Genomic DNA, 19,828 nt, shown 5'->3' with positions numbered 1-19,828 from the left:
TATTTATTATTAGTATGTATTATGATTGCAGTGGTTTCTTTGGTCTGACAATAATATTGTTGTTTTGTGCCTCGGTTTAATAAAAAAAAATGTCTAGTGATATTTTTTCATTGTAATTTTAAAAAATTGTCATCCCGGCCTTGTGGACCCAAATGACAAAAAGTATGTTGCGTCTCTGAGGCCCTGTCCACACGGAAGCGCTCCTGTTTAGAAAAAAATCCCTTCCACACAGTGTTGGATCAGTAAATAGGCACATGGCAATGTTTTTCAGGTCGGATCACTGGGTGAAAGCGATGTAATACATAAGGCACACCGACATGTGGTGCTGTAAACAGACACACACATGGAACCATGTGACCTATAGAACCAAACCTATAGAAGAAGAAACAACACATGTGCAGAAGTCTTTCCTCTTCCACAACACACATACAAATATATATAAATATATAAAACTTGCAGTTGGCCGGACATTCCTTAAACATTCTGTGTACTGTAGCTGTTAGCTAAACACGAAGTCTTTTGTTTGTCCGGCTCTCCCAAATCACCACCAATTTCTCTTTATGGCTCCTTTTCTTCCAATCAAGTGCTCCTTTGGAGAGCCTCCTTGTAGCTCCATAAAGGGTCATCTCTCGTTATTACGTTGCCATGGTACACAGACCCTTTTTTTTTGCTGGCCTTCGTATCAGGTTGCCATGGCAGGCCTTATTTTCCATATTAAATGTTGGGCAGTCTTACAGATTCTGATCACAAACACCCAGCATTTCACTTTGATTAATTAAGCAATGAAGGGAGAAGAGATGGGACGGCCACTCATCACGCAGAATGAGATACACCATCCATGCATCCATCCATTAATTTTCTATGCCGCTTATCCTCACTTGGGTCGCGGGGGTATGCTGGAGCCTATCCCAGCTGACTTTGGTTGAGAGGCGGTGTACACATTCTGGACTGGTTGCCAACCAATCACAGTGCACATATAGACAAACAACCATTCACACTCACATTCATACCTATGGACAATTTGGAGTCGCCAATTAACCTAGCATGTTTTTGGAATGTGGGAGGAAACCGGAGTACCTGGAAAAAACCTATGCATCCATGGGGAGAACATGCAAACACCATGCAGAGATGCCCAAGCAGAGATTCAAACCCAGATGTTCCCGATCTCCTGACTGCGTGGCCAACATGCTAACCACTCGCCCACCAACTATTGTCAAATTTAGTTTTTTTGGATTATTATTAATTCGATTTATTTTTGGTTGTTTGCTGAAGAATAATGTAATTTTACAGTTTGCATTTAATGCCCTTCTCATAATTACCATGTCAGATGTAAACTTATTTTTGCCGTATTGCGTTACGCAGTAAAACAATGGCGAAAAAATGGTGTCTCTGACAGAATTGTTAGGTCTACTAAAGGACAAAAAAGGCTATACATTTAAGGTTGAAGGATCTATGTTAGGTTCAACATAGTATGGAAATTTGTAAAGTACAGAAAAACAAAACAAAAGTTTGTCATTTAGTGTGCATCTAGAACTAAGTTTTGATGGTGAGGTTAGTGCATTTGCGATGCATTGAGATTTCTCTCAACTTAGTCATACACCCGGATTGTGACAAGCGGACTGTGTCATTTGAGGTCCAGCAATGTTGTGTTGTGCAACCTACTCTAACTTTAACTGTATTCTGTGCTCCTGTTTGGTTACCAACAGATAACATGGAAATGCTGCCGATTGACGTAGTTGCCACCAGATAAGATCTCATAGCTCCATTGTAGATGCACCGCTGTGGTTTTAGTGGTTTACTTTACTTCCCCTGCTTTCAGTAAAAGACTCCAGTCTGCTTTCAGTAAGGCAGTAAGCTTTTAGCATACCTGTACTGGAAAGTGAGCAGCAAATCCTTAATGTAAACTGTTACTACACTGTGTGTTTAGATAACAAGCAGAATGGGCTAGCAGAAGGCCCTGCCTGCCTAATAACACTGACCTGCCAGTACCCTTGCTGTAAAATGAACATCGCGGTTATAGCTTGTTGTAGCTTACATAGGAAAGTACAGTATATATTGTGTACTATGAACACATACTTGTTGTAAATCCGTGTTTTTGTCTCCTTTTCAGATGATCCTGTGGGACTGGGATCTGAAACACTGGTACAAACCACAGTATCAGGTCAGTAGTACATAAACAGATAAAGCATCACAACGACAATACATTTTTTAAAAAGCTGGTTTCAAGTTCACAAATGGTGTTACTTTTTTTTCCACACAGTTTAAAAACAGGCACACAATGACCTTGACACTGTTGACTTGCCACACATTCTTTCTTCTCTAAGAAGTATTTGTTTAATCTATCAAAGAATTTCACTCCCACAGCTAAAAGTTCACATTTTGTTTCTGTTCTACTGGTACAGTACAGTAAGACATTAAAGTAACATGTGTGTGTTTTTTCTTGTATACGTACGTATATATATTTTTTACCATCATGCAGAGGTTCCCAAACTTGTTTTGCAGTGCCCCCATACACAAACACACAGACTATGACAATACACAAAGCTGGACATTTTTGGAGCTTAACTGTGTTCTGGGTCGCAGGAAGGGACATCCCTTGACGTACGTTGCATGTAGCATGATGGTCAAAACACCGCTATGCTGAGGAGAGGTATGATGAGATGTAAAAAAACAAAACAAAACACAAAAGTAGCCATAGCCATGGGTAAATGCGTTGGAGGAAATACACTTAATAGCACAGAAAGCATTTTCCCAGCCTGGTGACGTCATAATATGAAAATTAGATGAGTGAATTTACTCCTATCACAAACTTTGGGTTGATGCTACTTTTGGAATTGTGACATAAGTGTACATGATGTGAAAGAATGTTGGAAAAAAAATCAAATAAATGAAATAATCACGTACTGACCAGATAGGTAGTACTGGTTGCTTGCTGTGGTTGTGTATTTTGTTCATGAGACTGGTGGTCTGTTTGATGAGCCCCGATTTCATATGTACTGTGTATCAAGCTAGTTTTTGGCTAGCACTTGCTCCTAATAAAGAATCTATCATTTATCAGGCTTTATATATCCTCATTTACTTTTTGTGATGAACTCAACGTCTGAGTGTACTTCATTGCATGGCCTGGGCAACCTGATGATGAATTCAAGGACTGCTGCCATCTTCTGGAGGCTTGTGTATTGTTCAAGTATGAATAAATACAGACACATTATTTGAGAAAGCCCCCACCCCACATACACTATGTATTATGTCAATTAAAGTTCATAGACGGTTAAACAAGCGTTCAACCATTTACAATGCCATGTTGAATTCCCCCACTAAACATACACACATACGCACGCTTAGATGCAGATTCAAATGTTAATGTAAATAAAACCTCTGATATTAAAATCAGCACAGACTCCTGTCCAACTAATACACAGCGGCGTATCATGTCCAGTGTATTTTTGAAGATTGGATATTATCGACTTCCACCACCAGATCAGGCCAGTGATCATTAATTATTTTATGAATTAATGAATGAAAACTGTGATAGAGTGAGGGAGCAGTGTTCAAACCACCATGCAGTGGTTGTTTGTGGAACTATGTGATTTTATTTCACAAAGGTTTTTTTCCCCCACTGTAACTACTGTAACCAGATTACAAAGTCTGCTCTTAATAATGTTGGCCGTTTTTCAACAGGGATTGTGTGTATATGTCCTGCACTGTTCCGCTTTGACTTAGACCTTGACTGTCTTCCCCCTTAATATGTGGCAGGGTGCGGTGAGCGGCAATGGCGTTGACCTGTCAGTCATCAACGAGGCCAGGAACCTGCTTTCCGAGCTGCTGATGGACTCGTCTTTGTCGCCTCACACCATCTCCACTCTGAACAGCGTCTCCAGCCTCATGGGCACGTTCTCAGGCTCGTGTCGCCCCCGGGTGAACCCTTTTACGCCTTTCCCTGGATTCTACCCCTGTGATGAGGTGAATGACCCTGTGGAGAGAAACGAGCGGAAAACCTTTAAGGTGGGTCAACTCATTACTAGAGTTTGACTAGCAAAACCAGAATGGCGGTCAGCAGAGTGCAGACCCTCCTCCATGGATGAACAATCTTTTGCGCATGTCTGTTTGACTTGTGCTGGGTGATACAGTTCCACTTTAGTCCTGTAGGTGCTAATACTCAAGTGGGTGCCTCATAAAGCAGGTCCTTATGCTTGGTTCTTGTCGTGCCTGGCCTGAATGCAAGTACAGTGGACTCCACTCATTGTTTTTTCCACAAAACATATGTTCACATAAATCTCTTAATTATGGTCATTGTAGCAATGTGTGAAATGTAGTGGTAATATAACATTCCAGCTTGTCATGGCGTTTTGTGGGTGTGGTGGGTTAAAGCAGCACAAAGCACTTATAGTAAAATACACCTATTATATATATATACTATATTGGATATAGTGCTTACATTCACCCAGTAATCAATTTACTACCACTTATCCTGTGTAGGGTTGCGGGAAGCTGGAGCCTATCCCAGCTGACTCTGAACTGGTCAGTCACAGCACACATATAGTATAGATAGATATACAAAATGATTATGTAAAAGATAATGCAGCCAAAGTCAAGGCAACATATTTCAGTAATGGCCACAATTTCCATTTCATTATGACATAATAGTTTAAGAAGCAGGTGTATAGAAAATACTATTTCTTTAGAGGAGTTCATGACGTGACAGACTTTTTTTTTATACATAACTAGCTGCTACAGGTGAACAGATAACTTTTGTTACAGATATAAGCAATCTTGTCTGGAGTTATTCAACTGTATCCATACTCTCTTTGTCCAGGGTCTGAGTAGCAGAAACAGCCTCCCTACTCCTCAGCCCAGGCGGAGTTCTACCTCCTCTTCTGTGCTGTCTCCTCTTGACTCACTTTCATCACGGTGGGAACGCAACAATGGCAAGAGACCCCAACCTGACCTTAACCTGGCTAGGTATCAACATAACACAATTGATCACACGTATCGTATTGTCTGACCACACAAACAAAACGTTGGGCTATCAGGGCTGTCAAAAAACGTGTGTAAATGGCGGGAACTAATTTCTTTTTTGCGTAATTAACGCCTACGCATTATGGCAAGTCACAGGTCTCCGTTATGATGAGAGATGGCGTCACACTGTAGCTCCCCACAGTCTGGCGCTCTTTCATAATGTTATTCTAACCTGAACACATCACCAGCAGTGCAATTCCAGCACCTTATATGTATCTCCAGCTCCAAACAAACACGTCTCTAGTCCATTCGTCATTGCGATGACACTTCCACATTGTCACTAGATACAGCAAGATACAGTTATGTGTGTAGTTGTGGTCTTTATAAACAGAAATGCAAAGAAAAACAATAATAACCACTCACTTTGTCACTCTTAATGCGGAAGTACAATTTGCTGCTTTAAAGTATGCTGGGAAATCCCAGAAAATTCACTCAAAACATGTGAATTCATCGAAAATGATGTCTTTGAATGTTTTGTTTCATTCATTATTGTTTTTAAAGTCCTTAATGGCCTTGCCCCTCCCTATTTGTCAGGGTGCAGGTTCAGAACCCCACCAGGGCCTTACGGTCCTCAAACCAGCTTTTGTTTGAAATCCCCAGAGCAAGGACTAAACTCTGGAGTGATCGGGCCTTTTTGGTCGCCCAGGGCCCAGGCTATGGAATAAGCTGCCCCCTGAAATGCGCACCATCACTGATTTTGGGCTTTTTAAATCTAGGCTTAAACTTAAACTTATTTATTCATACTGGCTTTTAGTACACAGTAATGATTTTAAACACTTTTTTAATTGTATTGTATTGATATTAAATTGAATTTAAATTGTTTTGTTTTAATGTTGCTTTTAATGGAAAAGCACTTTGGTCACCTTGTGTGTTGTAAAGGGCTCGACAAATAAAAGTTGATTGATTGATTGAATGCAACTTCACATCGCTCATAATAACATAGTTATAGTGTGACTCAAATATTATGCTATTAAAGAAACCGGTGTTAGGTCAACTCAAAGTTAGGGAAACTTCTCAGTACACATGGAATCATCTGGTGTTATTTTGATGTAAATTTACTGTGTTTAAACACTTTGCGTTGGTGCATGGTTAGTGTGCATATGAAAACACTACTCAAAGCAAAAATACATTTAATGCATTATTTCCATATTGTATTGTTGCTTTTACTTAAACCTTATGTAAACATGCACTGTTTTCTCTTGCCATGTAGCAGTAAAAGAAAAAAAAAAAACACACAAGTTGTTTTTTTTAAAGACTTTGGAATCTGTCTGACGAGACATTCCTCGGCTGGGTAACACATTCATTATTGATGTAAAAATAAAAAAGTCAAGTGCCCCAAAGAGGTAGACAAATAGGCCTCAAATGTCCTGCAGTTCAAACCATCACCATAACGCATAAAAGTAACACTCTGCAAACACCATCCTGTTACCTCTACATTATGGGGGTATGTTCTTACTTTATTTTTGTTTTATTAGACATGCTTACATAAGAGGTTCAACTGTATGGATATACAGTCCTGTTTTCCTGTTCTTTAAAAACAGACTGAATTATTGTGTTTGCCTTTTCATTGTATAGGTTATAATTTGAGCAACAACAGACTTTTATTAGAATTTGAATTTATGAAGAATGGCTGACAGTAAGAAATAGGAATTTACAGGAGGGGAACCCATGGCTGCAGTGACTCTCTTCCTCCACAAGAGAGCAGTACCTATCTGTCTTAATAAATTAGTGAAACATAATTGACTGAGAATACTATGTGTTTTATTTCTGTATGTAGCTCAGGTCTGTCCAATGGGCCAAATGCAAACCTGCTCACCATTCCCAAGCAGAGGTCTTCTTCTGTCACCCTCACGTACCATGCAGGGTCCAGGAGAGCAGGTGGGACATGATTGCCGAATCTCCTGTCTTGATAAAAGAGTTAATGTTTTCCGTCAACCTCATCAGGTACATCTCCGAGTCTGAGTCCTGTCACCTCTCCCAGCCACAGTCCTCCAAGTGTAGCCACAGGTTCTTCATCATCCCTATTCACCCGATCACCTGTGGAGTTCCCTGACACAGCGGACTTCCTGACAAAGCCCAGTGTCAATCTGAACCTGCACAAGCCTTTGGGCTACTCACTCAGCTCATGCGACTTCCAGCAGGCATTCCGCAGCTCCACTTTACCTCTTTGCACCAGGTAAAAACCGTCAGGAATAGAATCATCCCTCGCCACATTGCGCTTCAAATAAATAAGGAATCCATGCACAAGAGTTGTCTTGTCTATCTACGCTAGCTGCGGGCGTCAGATGTCAAAGGGAGTTTCCAGTGGGGATTCGATAGAAATCCATCAGTCACTCCTCAGCGAGGCCCAACGCAGGCGCTCAGGTTGATATTTCATCTGATGATATACATGATTTGACTCACTAGTGTCATACGGCAACACTGTTCTGTACTGAACACCAACAATAGTGGATGTCTGTCAAGATAATCTCTTTATAGTTTTGCATGCGCTTTAATTTGACATCTTCGTATGTGAGCATCAGGTGAAGGACCAGATTTCCAAGCAGAGCCTTTAATCAGGGAAGAGAGCGTGGAGGTGGACTTGCCTGAAGAGTCCAACACCACAGGAGATCAGGGTCAGACAGAGAAGGAGGAAAACCCGAGCACAAAGCAACAGACTCAGGAATTAGGGGTAAGTTTTATCCTACAACACAGAAATAAGCCATAGTCATGGGATTGCACTGCTAATCTGCACTATTTGGTTGCTTGGTGCTTCCCCTTCAGGGTGATCAGGAATTCAGGCTAGACACAATGCTGGAAGACCATGAAGCCCTCATGGAGAGGTTGAACACCTGGAACTTCCAGATCTTTGACCTGGTGGACAAAACAGGAGGAAAGACGGGAAGAATACTCAGCTATGTTAGTACTCAGATTGCAAAGTAGCTCTCTGGTGTCCTTTTTTATGTGCTACAAGGCTGTGGTCACCATGTGTGTCCCCTCTGGATAAATCCCTTGTAGAAAAGTTGAATTCCATGTAGTTTGTTGTTTGTTCCATCAGCACATCTGTTAAGTGTAAGTTTACTCAAAACTGCAGTCATTTATTAATATCCTTTTCTTTTCGCTTTTAAAGGGGTCCTGTTATGCTTTTTTAAATTTTCTGACTCATAAATGTTGTTAGAATGTAGTATTCTCGTGTTAAATGATGACAAAGTTTCATATAATGAGTTTTGCGCATTTGGAAGTGAGCCCTGAAGGAAGTTTGGGATGGCTCTAAATGCTCGGTTTCAGAGGCTTTTGTAAAAGTAGAGGTTTGTGATATCAAACAGAGGCAGGCTTCCTTATATAGGCATGCCCTGTAGGCAAGATACGCTCTCTGCCCTCCACCAAGCTCTGCTTCGGTGGTTAGGTTGTTAGCAATGGCTCACAGGAAGTGTTTCTTCAGGTGTAAGGGTAAGCTACATTTCTTTACAATTCCTAACGACACCACCATAAGGCACAAATGGTTGGCGTTCCCGATTGCCTACAAGCAAAATAAAAAGATTTTAATCTGTCAAGGGTATTTAACGCTGGATTGTTTTGAGAACATGGGCCAGTATGCAGCTGGACTTGGTTGTGTCGAAGAGTCAGAAAAGCAAGCAGTAAGTAACAAAAGCGGTCGTCTGTGTAGCATTACAGAGTGTGCATACAGGGACCGGGGTTGCTAATAGCCTGTTCCCAAACAATCATTGGGTCTACCCAAGTTTTTAAAACACTGGTAGTCTTGCAAAACACTTGTAATGCCAACATTACACATTACCGATGCTGTAGAAAACCTTACGCTTAAATGCTAAAGCTACTTACCATTGAGAGCCCTCTTAAAGTAACTTATTTTCTTGAGAAACTTCTGGATCACCGTTTATTACAAATCCTAAACCATCAACTCCTATAAAGTTGGGTTTGGCAGCAACACCGGAAGTCCTCCTAAGTGGGTGGAGTAAATTAAAACAGATCATTTTCGCTGGAAGCACGAAATCCAAAGAAATGCAGCTGGAATAGGTGGAGATTCTGGAAGATCTAGAAAGCTTTCTGTGCTGGTTATCATGTGTAGCTGCTCTATAGAAATACAAAGGGCCTAAAAATTAGCATAATAGGTCCCCTTTAAAAACGAGGTCTGAACTTAATACATATAATGCAGTAATGTTTGTCTGATGGTAGTGCTGTGGTTATCTTGTGTTCTGATGTGTGTTTCAGTAAAGCTGGTCTGTATTTCCCCAGGTCACTTACACCCTTTTCCAGGATACGTGTCTGTTTGAAATATTCAAGATCCCTGTGAGGGAGTTCATGACATACTTCTTTGCTCTGGAAAATGGATACAGGGACATTCCCTGTGAGTCTCACACTGCGCTATAGGCCTCCCAGAAAGATTCATTTTTGTTCACTGTTTTGTTCATGTGTCATCATAATGTGTTCATGTCTATTGCTGTGGGGCAAAACATAAAGTTTAACTTGCTATATAGCCAAATACAATCAATTTACAGAGTATTGCTTTGGATACAATCACCTGCAGATCATAACCGGGTCCATGCTACTGATGTGCTCCATGCTGTCTGGTACCTGACCACTCGACCAATCCCTGGGTTCCAGCAGATTCACAATGAGCATGTGACAGGAAGTGATACAGGTAAACATAAACCTAAATCTCCACAGTAAAGAGTATTTGTGGCGGATTTGTTTAAATTTAGAATCAGTTATCCAATGGGAAACAATGGATATCAGTCATCTGTTCCAGGGCTTGGGGTTTGCAAACACCAAACATTGGTAGCTCTTCTTAACGCAATATTTGAAGCAACATTTCAACATTCTGTCTAACAACTGTCATACAAATGCAAAAAGAGCTTAACTACTGTATAATAAAATTGGATAACGCCTTAATGACATCATGGGAAGTGTAATGTTAAGGTGGATAGAGGCTGACTTTATTCATTGCACTTTCTTAACTGTTATGGAAGCGTAAAAAATAGGTTAACCACCAATAAGATGAGAGGAGTCTCTTCACATTAACACAAAGTTGACTTTGTAGTCCACACTTAATTCTTACTGATGCTTTAGTCAAATTGTATACCAAGTCAGACATAGTCAAGACATAGACACGTCAACACATGTTTTATGTCTTTTCCATCACCACTACCCCGTGTGGTTAGCATGCATGCTAAGAATGCAACCACACTTTTTGTATTAGTACTTCCATTTCATTCTCATGTGTCATTTTGTGCTTTTTTTAACCCATCAGGTTACTTTTAAAATATTAAGGCATGTAACTGTTAATCATGTGTGTTTCAGACTCAGACAGTGGGATCTCTCCTGGCAGGATATCATATGCGTCCTCCAAAAGCTCCTCAATATCAGATGACAGCTATGGCTGCCTGGCCTGGAACATCCCAGCTCTGGAGCTCATGGCTCTTTATGTAGCAGCTGCAATGCACGACTACGACCACCCTGGTCGCACTAATGCCTTTTTAGTTGCCACTAATGCACCTCAGGTAAGCTATCAATTTTGATTGACCTCAAATGTTTACAAACAGCAAAGAGTGAACCACCTAGTTTAGCGGCTAGTGCAGCTCGAATCATCCATTTTGTCTTATTTAATATATGTATAGTTTCTTATATTCAAGTTTATATATTCAGACTTGACGAAATATAAACCAAACACATACGGTAATTGTTTACGATTGTCAAAAGTAATTTTGTTAAAGCAGCAGTTTGGTCAGAAATACAAACATTCGAAGGTTAAAGATGCCATTGTTCCCCAGTACGATAGGGTGGCAATAATATGCATTACATTCATTTCTCCCACTTCAAATTTCATGCTTTAATCTATCATGATTTTAAAAAAATATATATGAACTAATAAATGCAGCGTGTTATTAATTAAAAATATGCACATTTAACTCCCTTCCAGTCTGCCCGTCACCAGAACACATTTATAGTATGACACATGAGCACGTCTTATTTCTGTCTTAAATGTCTACTATATTGGGTAATATGAGTGTAGAGGTGAGTAAAGGAGTGTTATTTTATGTTGCGAGGGCTCTAATATGACAAATATATATTTAGTATGTTGTAAACAGGTTTCCTATACTCTATACCAACGAAAATATTGAAACTTCCCATTAAAATGTGCTCTTCAGTGAAATCATAATACAACTTAACAATGGCCCCTCCTGCTTTAAATCCGTATAACGGTATTGTGCTCCAATTGTGCTCCACTTCTCTTTTCAACGGTTGTGTCCTCAGATGCTCAGTGTCCTATAGAAACCTCACAGTTAAGGTTTAACTGGGTGGTTGTTATTAACCTGACATGACTTTTCTTTTTATGTCTCATGACGCAAAGTCAAGCTGTTTTTTGGTTATGCTCCATTCATCTTGAATGTAACCTTCAATTGACTGAGAGCTGGATTGCACAGAAACCATAGTGGAGGAGGAATTGGCCATTGAAATGGTGGAAAGAGGATTCTTATTTCATTTGCCTTGGCAAAAGTCTGCACTCTCTGCTCCACTGTCAGTAAGATTACACAAAAATCCACTTGGAAGAATTAATGAAATGTGGTGCAAGGGTGAAACATGGGCCAAAGAAGCACCAGTTTCATTTTGCTCCAGTTTGTAGCACACTTATTACAAGAAAATCCCATAAATTATATTATGGATATGGAGCGAAAAGAATATTTCTTTAAGAGATGGATGACTTCACATTTCCAGCATCAGTCTCACTGTGGTGTGAAAGGTGAAAAGGTCAGTTTGTGTATGTGCCCCAGTTTAAATATCAGTCTCAGCAAAGTGGGTTAAGAGAAAAAAAGTGGGGACCCTGAACCTATTGATTGCTAATGTTGTTGACAAATATGTCTGCCTCTAGTGCTCGAAAGTGTCTCTGATTTTTTGCTTAGCTGCATTTCAGCATTCACTAATCAAATGAATAATGAGTTTCAATTCATTTCAAATTTTATTTATATCGCACTTGAGAAGCCGGACATGAGGGCACCGCGTGGACGCACAGCGTGTCCAAAATTAATGCACCCTTCCTGGCGAGAGCGCGCAGCCTCTGGCTTCAGCAACAGTTTGGCGGATATTTCACGTTCATGTTGACAAAAACAGTCCCGTGTGAAATGCCATCGACATATGAAAATATTTTTCTCTTTTTTATTTTTCTGGGAATCACCAACACCAAATACAATAACTTCTGCCTGAGCTTCTTTTGCAAACAGAGTGCCTGAGCTTGGGGGAAGGTGGGGGAAGCAGAGCTTGTGGGAGGGCAGTGAGCTTATCTGGCTTACAGCCACACCCATATAAGGAAGTCCACCCTTCTGTGACATCAGTTTTATCACGCTTTTTGAAACAGAGCGTTTTGAGCCTTTAAGGGCTCAACTTCCAAATGCACAAACCTCATTATCTGAAACTTTGGCATTGTTTCACACCAGAATACTACATTCTAACTACATTTATATGTCAGAAAAGTGGAAAAAAACATAATAGGTCCCCTTAAATATTTTTTTTTTAAATTAATTTTGATATGCGTTACATGAAATGTCTTTAAATATTTTTTTTTTAAATTAATTTTGATATGCGTTACATGAAATGTCTTTTTTCCCCCCATTCTTTCTTTCTCGGTTATAATAAATTCTGCAATTCTGTTCTGTCTTTACATGGGGGTAAATATACACCATCAGCGATCAAATATATACATATTTTCTCCACTGTACATATTTATTTTAGAGACAACTATGTACATGATACACTGAGGCCAGCTATTTTTCATACACAGTCCTATATGTTTCATTGGCTAAAGGGGTCATCTGTCCAAGGTTATTGACATATCTGTGTAATCTTTTCAGCTCTCACCTCTTGTCCCTCTTGTCCAATGTAGGCGGTGTTGTACAATGACCGCTCCGTGTTGGAGAACCACCACGCTGCATCCGCCTGGAGCCTCTACTTGTCCCGGCCGGAGTTTAACTTCCTGGTCAACCTGGATCATGTGGAGTTTAAACGTTTTCGCTTCCTTGTCATTGAGGCTATTCTAGCCACAGACCTCAAGAAGCACTTTGACTTCCTGGCTGAGTTCAATGCCAAGGTTATTATATGATCAGGACTGATCTTGTCATCATTAATCTGACTTGAAAACATCAGGAGAATACTTAATCATTGTATCTTGAGTAATTGTATGGCATAAAGAGTATATTGTCCTGTGTCTGTGACTTGTAGGTCAACGATGTGAACAGTCCAGGAATTGACTGGACAAATGAGAATGACAGACTGCTGGTGTGTCAAGTGTGTATCAAACTGGCAGACATCAATGGACCGGCCAAAGTCCACGACCTGCACCTGAAGTGGACTGAAGGAATTGTTAATGAGTTTTATGAGCAGGTAGAAGCTGCACGCCATCCACTAAACATTTGTTTAGTACACACAGTTATAAAATACAATTTTCCCAGGCCACATTGCGGTTTGAATTTCACGGCTCCGAACTATCACGATTTTTCAAAATATTAATAAATCATGCTGTTTCATGGTTGAATACGGCCTATTAGTTAAAAAGAAGTTATACATATCTAAGCAAATATTGCGTTTTTTGTCTAATGAGCAATCTATGCGCATAAAATTAAGTACATGCTTGATGTGCATTTGGCGTAAGTTTTAAAACTCATCGCTATTGTTTTTTGTTTTCATTTGCAGGGTGATGAAGAAGCGAGGCTGGGATTACCCATCAGCCCCTTCATGGACCGCTCCTCCCCGCAGTTGGCCAAGCTGCAAGAGTCTTTTATCACACACATAGTAGGACCACTCTGTAACTCCTATGATGCTGCAGGTTTACTTCCTGGCCATTGGGTCAATGGAGACGGATCAGATGAAGATGATGAGGGGCGGGTTGACTCTGACACCGATGATGATGACGAGGAAGAGGATGATGAACTGGAGGAAGATCTGCGGCCAAGTGAGTCACCCAATAAATCATCTTTGTGTTATTTTCAAAATTTACCTGGCTTTATGTTCTTGTAGAAAGGAGTAAGAACCACCGGCAGTTATTTTGCAGCATCATGCAGCACCTGACCGAGAACCACAAAGTGTGGAAGAAGATCATTGAGGAAGAGGAAAAAGGCAAAGATGACGGCAAACAGCAGCCTGACAGCCTGCCCACGTCACCGTCGGATGACATCCAGGTCATCCAGGAGGAGGAGGAAGGGGAGTAGCGTCAGTCACAGCGTGACTAAAGAAATGAACACTTGCGTGGCGAGGAAGAAGTCCTTCACCCAACAGCCTTTCGCACATCACACACACACACACACACACAGACATGACAGAGACAAATGCACATACTTCCCACACACTTTCACACATTGAACACTGTGCAGACACTTGGATGCTCAAAAAACGGCCTTACCACTGTGAGCGCTGCAACAGTGGGAGCCCAACTCCTATGCACTTTGACCCCCGTGGAGAATCCTAGAGCAGCTCCAAGAAAAAGAAGCACCAAGAGTGAGGTCCATGGTGCAGGAAAAGAGCATCGGAATGACCTCGGCTGCAATGCTGCCTTGAATGCAAAGCGCTTACACCTCCTTTAGGTACAAAACAAGTCCTATTAAAAAAGAAAAAAATAGAGGTAGAGGATGAGGAACCAAGCAAGCAATGCGATTGACCCCCTTTACCAAAGTCAACTGCTCAAAGGTGGAAAACCAATCAGAGACCCTTTCAGCCTCAGTTTAGGGTTTATATTTTATTATTTAATGAATATACATGTATATATTCCAGATCAAAGTGTTAAGACCAGACCAGTTGAAAATTTGTAAGAATATAACATTTATACTGTTGGATCTTAAAGAGGTTCTAAGTTGAGTTTCAAAGTGCAAACACAAGAAACGGGACTGAGACCAAAAAATGTTTGAGGAAGCAATTTATTGCAAACAACCACTAAACTCAAATAGGCTGATCCAAAGTTTAACACCACACCCTTTAAAAGCCCAAGTCTTGGCAAAATCATTCAGTGTCATTCTCTGTCAGGTATTCACACAGTCATGATCTTTTGATGGTAAAGGCAAAAAAAGCTTTCTCTCTTCCAACAGTACAAAATGTAAATCCTTGCCATTTTTCAACTAGTCTTAAAATTGTGGTCCGGGAGTGTATGCAGTATACATACACATACTATATCAGATGTGCCTGTCTGAACCTTTACTGAGTCCATATTGGCCCAGAGCCTTGGCTTGTGTAGTTCTCTCCTTGCTGGTGACACGAAACACTGTATCCCACTCAGTCACAGAGACATTGTTGAAATGTTGACTGAAGATTAGGATTATATCTGCATCCTTTTGGATGCTCTTACTCATGTGTGCCACCCACTTTTTGTTTGCTTGGCTTCAATTTGTTTGGAATGTGAGTGAATATGAAACTTTTCTTTTGGAAAAATATGATGGAGAGATAATAAGTCGGGAGAAAGAGAGAGAGAGAGCACATTTTAATTTTTTTAGTACTTAATTTGTGTGTATGCTCGTGTGTCCTTTCAGTAGTGTCCTCCTTTTTGTAGCAATCACAGCAGGAATGCTGAATTTTCATTTCCTGTCATTCTTTTTTAAAAGGTTACTCAGGATTCATGCAGAGCTGATTGCTTTGCAAGAATTTATGTCATTAATATTGAATAGACTTTTTTAAAAAGTGAGGAAAATCATACATGTGGGCGACTGACTGACATAGTTTGTTGTAATGTCTCCATGAACAAGTGGACTACTAATTGAAGCAATTGAAATCCTCTACAATGTGGGAGGAGCTTACTTTATCCACTCATACACTGTGCATAACGTCTTTAAACCACCTCACTGCAGAAACACTTATCTGACAGACTTTACAAATTCTCCAGCATGTTGTGAGGTAACATTTGTCATTCCATTTCGATGTGTCATCTCTTTTACTTGTCTATTTGGTGGCCAGTTTGAAGAAGGGACCCACCTGCAGTCGTATGAAAGAGTTTGGGCACCCCTGATTATTTTTAAGATTTTCCTTTATAAATCACCGGTTGTTGGGATCAGCCATTCAAGTTTAATATGTCATATAGCAGACAAACAGTGATATATGAGAAGTGAAAGGAAGTTTATAGGATTTACAGTGTGTGCAATAATTATTTAAACAAAAGTAGACAGATGCATACATTTTTGTGCACTCCAACAAAAAATATTTAGTAGATCCTCCTTTTGCAGAAATTAATTCATCTAGTTTCCAATGAGGTTCTATGTTTTTTTGACCAATCTTCTTTCCAAAACATCTCCAGTTGAGTCAGGTTTGATAGATTCCAAGCATGGGCAGCCTGCTTTAAATCACACCACAGATTTTCAATAATATTTAGAAAGGCTTCTTCCACATGACTTTCCCATACAGCATCCCCTTGTGCAAAGTGCACTGAATAGTTGAACGATGCACAGTGACACCATCTGCACCAAGATCATGTTGTAGGTCTTTGGAGCTGGTTTGTGGGTTGAGTTTGACTTTCTAACCATCCTTTGCCTCTGATTTTTCTTGGCCTTCACTAGAACTGCGCCAGTGGTCTTCCATTTCCTCACTATGTTCCTCAGAGTGGAAACTGACAGCTGAAATCTCTAAGCTAGCTTTTGTATCCTTCCCCTAAACCATGATGTTGTACAATCCTGGCTCTGTGGTCATTGAACAGTTATTTTTAGGCTACCGTGATGATACTCTTTAGAAAAGATGCAATTGGCCACCTTAAATACCCTTTCTAATGATTGGCTTCACTTGTATGCATGTCAAGGGTCAGTGAGCTTACCAAACAAATCATGGATCCCAATAATTAGTGTTAAAGGTAATCAAATCAATTAAACCACAAGAGTGCCCATTTTTAGGCACCTGCCTACTTTAGTTTAAATAATTATTGCACACTCTCTATAAATTCTATAAACTTCATTTCACTTTTTGTACATAAACTGCTGGTCCCAACAACCAGTGGTTTATAAAGGAAAGTCCTAAAAATTACCAGGGGTGCCTAAACTTTTTCATACCACTGTATGTCAGCATTTTATTTTATGAAAGGGAAGGATCATTTTTTTTCTCTCACTTTGTATATCATAATCAATATCTGGAAAAAGTCAAATTGAGCTGGTAATATTTATAAAGAGGAAAAAATACAGTTGTCCTCATTTTAATACCAGACAAGTGTTCAGCACTGTACAAAAAAAGAGTATGTGCATAATATATATTTTTGAATAATCAATTGAATGCATCCATTTTCTACACACATTGAGATTCTGTCATTGGTTTTTATCTACAGTATTTTCATTGATGTGTGGTAATGTGGCATGTTTTTCTTTTCTTTTCATTGGTTGTCAATCTACACTGCAAAACCTGAAATCTAAGCACGATTGAAAAAAGAGATTAAAAAATATATATTTTTGAAAAGGTTGATTTAAAACAAATATTTTTACAATGTTAGAGCATTTTGTTATTTTTACTATCTATATTTACTAAATCAGAAATATATTATTTAATACAGCCATCCATGGTTTATCATGGTTAATTGTGAATACACTTAAGTATACACTTAAGTGAATATCCACAAAGTAGGATTCCTTATTATATTATGTTTTGAGAGTTAGAGCATAGAAAACCTGTTTATGACCTTCCTAAATATGGTTATTGACATTGTTACAGCCCTATAGACATGAAGTAACACCCTTATAGTCACCTTAACACTCATATTACCCCGGATAGTCGAAATTGTAGTGGAAAATAAGATATAATATAGACCATGGGTGGGCAAACTACGGCCCAGGGGCTACATGTGGCCTGCCAAGCATTTGAGTCCGGTCCACCAGTTGGTTCTAAAGTATTAAATTTAAATTTTAACATACAGATATAGTAAGTGGTATTTTTGAAGGCTTAAGTCGCTTCACATGAAGCAATCCAGATGACCTCACCTATGGTCCCAATTAAACACAAGTCAACAAATATGTGACACACAATTTAATCTTCCCACTGGACTGTCTGGGATGTAAATACGTAGGGAAATTAACATACATACAACATAATAGTCAATGTTATATCCTTCCTAGTTTTCCAATTTTGCTATTTGATGTGGTATGGTGGTTAAGGTCCTGCCAAAAAAAGGGGAGATACGCACATATAGCAGATTGTATGACACTGTATGATGCTAGAAGATATAATAGGACAAATAATTTCAGGTGGACATTTAGAAAACTAGTGTACATGTATCAAATATATAGTCTGGCCCCGTGCCCCTTTTTTTGTTAACTTAATGTATGAAAAAGTTTGCCCACTGCTGATATAGACTCACGCGTGTTAGCATTGGGCGAGTTTATTGTCCTTTTTCACTTCCATTTTTTTCCCCAGTACTTCCTGCGGTAGCTATTTTCTCATCAATGTAACAATACTGACACCGAACGAACAGTGTAGAATACTACATATGAACGTGTCTTTTAATGCCCCCTCTGAATGCCTTATACATATATATATATATACTGTATGAATTTAGTTCATTTTGCCATTTTCACACTTGGAAATGCTTAATTTAGGCAAAAAATGCTGATCATTTGCTTAAGTATGCATATTATTGACGAATAAGCAGTGTTCATCCACAAAACAGTGATGATGTATTCATATATTTTTAAAAAACTGTCATAGAGCTGCAAAATTTGAAATAATCTGCCAATAGAACAAAATCATTTGACTTTGCAACATGTGGAAGTCACATTTTTTTGTTTTGCTATGCTTAAGAAAATTGCTCAAACATAGTAAGAAAATATATATTTTTGTATTGTTTTTGAATTCCGACATGTTATGTTTGGCAGCAGAGTGAATTAGTGATTAGCACAGCTGCCTCACAGTCAGGAGAGCCAGGTTTGATTCTCAGGTTCCTTGTGTGGAGTTTGCATGTTACCTGTATGGGTTTAACTCCAGCTTTATCCTGCATCTCCATAACATGCATGTTAGGTCAATTGAAGACTAAATTGTGCATAGGTGTGTGTGTGTGAATGGTTGTTTTTCTATACATGTCCTGTGATTGACAGTTGACCAGTCCAGGGTCTACCCCATCCATCGCCTACACTCAGCTGGGATAGGCTCCAGCTCACATGGGACCCTAATGAGGACAAGATGGATGGATATTTAATCTTGCTTAGATTTCATTTTTTGCAGTGTACCAGTATTGCATTCTATTTCATCGCCTCTCCTTCACTGTGTGGACCCAACTAGTGCCAAACTTGACCTACAGCACGTACAGTCTGCTGTGACATGAAGGGTCCGGTATTGTATGTCAAAGAAGCAGCAACAGTAGCGGAAGTCAGACTGGACTCAGGTTAGAGCCATATTGATTTACTACCATGGATCCATCAGAAGTTAGTATTCTGTTCAATGGTGTCTGATTCTAACTGTGTCGTCCTTCAAACCACAGTGTCCACCTTTGATGCTTGCTCAATGATGTTCTGTGGCATCAGTAAACGTGCGTTTATCCAATGTAATCATTCATCCTTATCTACACTGTGGGCCAACTGTTTTTTTTTTGGTTGTTATTTATAGCTGTCATAAAGCACCATCCTTAAAAGGAAATATTTCTCATTGATTTTTTTTGCAAGTTATACAACAAAAAATGGTTGAGAATTATCTCAGAATAATGCAAACAATACACTTCCTGATAAAGAGGGGACATTATTCTAACTAGAATATAAAACAGGCAGTGTAGATTTAATGACTGAAAATGACAACACAAAATCATTGTCTACATAGCTGCCAACACAAGCGAGGACCAAAACAATTGTGGTAGGCGCATGATTGTCTGGGGCAGGATGAG

The 19,828-nt window shown here is 39.6% G+C and overlaps 1 protein-coding gene across 1 annotated transcript in view; it reads left to right on the top strand.

Moving 5' to 3' along the window:
- pde3b (phosphodiesterase 3B) overlaps window positions 1-19,587 on the top strand; it is a 40,216-nt gene extending 20,629 nt beyond the window's left edge. Inside the window, exons 2-16 of the mRNA XM_058088495.2 lie at window positions 2,111-2,161; window positions 3,757-4,005; window positions 4,817-4,962; window positions 6,797-6,897; window positions 6,964-7,195; window positions 7,292-7,383; window positions 7,542-7,690; window positions 7,783-7,917; window positions 9,253-9,364; window positions 9,545-9,658; window positions 10,318-10,517; window positions 12,896-13,099; window positions 13,231-13,392; window positions 13,702-13,960; window positions 14,026-19,587. Coding sequence (XP_057944478.2) covers window positions 2,111-2,161; window positions 3,757-4,005; window positions 4,817-4,962; window positions 6,797-6,897; window positions 6,964-7,195; window positions 7,292-7,383; window positions 7,542-7,690; window positions 7,783-7,917; window positions 9,253-9,364; window positions 9,545-9,658; window positions 10,318-10,517; window positions 12,896-13,099; window positions 13,231-13,392; window positions 13,702-13,960; window positions 14,026-14,216 — 2,397 coding nt within the window. The 3' untranslated portion in view covers window positions 14,217-19,587. The remainder of the gene's footprint in view (window positions 1-2,110; window positions 2,162-3,756; window positions 4,006-4,816; window positions 4,963-6,796; window positions 6,898-6,963; window positions 7,196-7,291; window positions 7,384-7,541; window positions 7,691-7,782; window positions 7,918-9,252; window positions 9,365-9,544; window positions 9,659-10,317; window positions 10,518-12,895; window positions 13,100-13,230; window positions 13,393-13,701; window positions 13,961-14,025) is intronic.
- The last annotated feature ends 241 nt before the right edge of the window (window positions 19,588-19,828 follow it).

This window comes from Doryrhamphus excisus, linkage group LG13, assembly GCF_037039965.1.
Source record: "Doryrhamphus excisus strain RoL-2023G ecotype Guam linkage group LG13, RoL_Dexc_Guam_v1.1, whole genome shotgun sequence".
NCBI lineage: Eukaryota > Metazoa > Chordata > Actinopteri > Syngnathiformes > Syngnathidae > Doryrhamphus > Doryrhamphus excisus.
The sequence above is the reverse complement of the archived record's forward strand: the minus strand, read 5'-3'. Positions and strand labels throughout refer to the sequence as shown.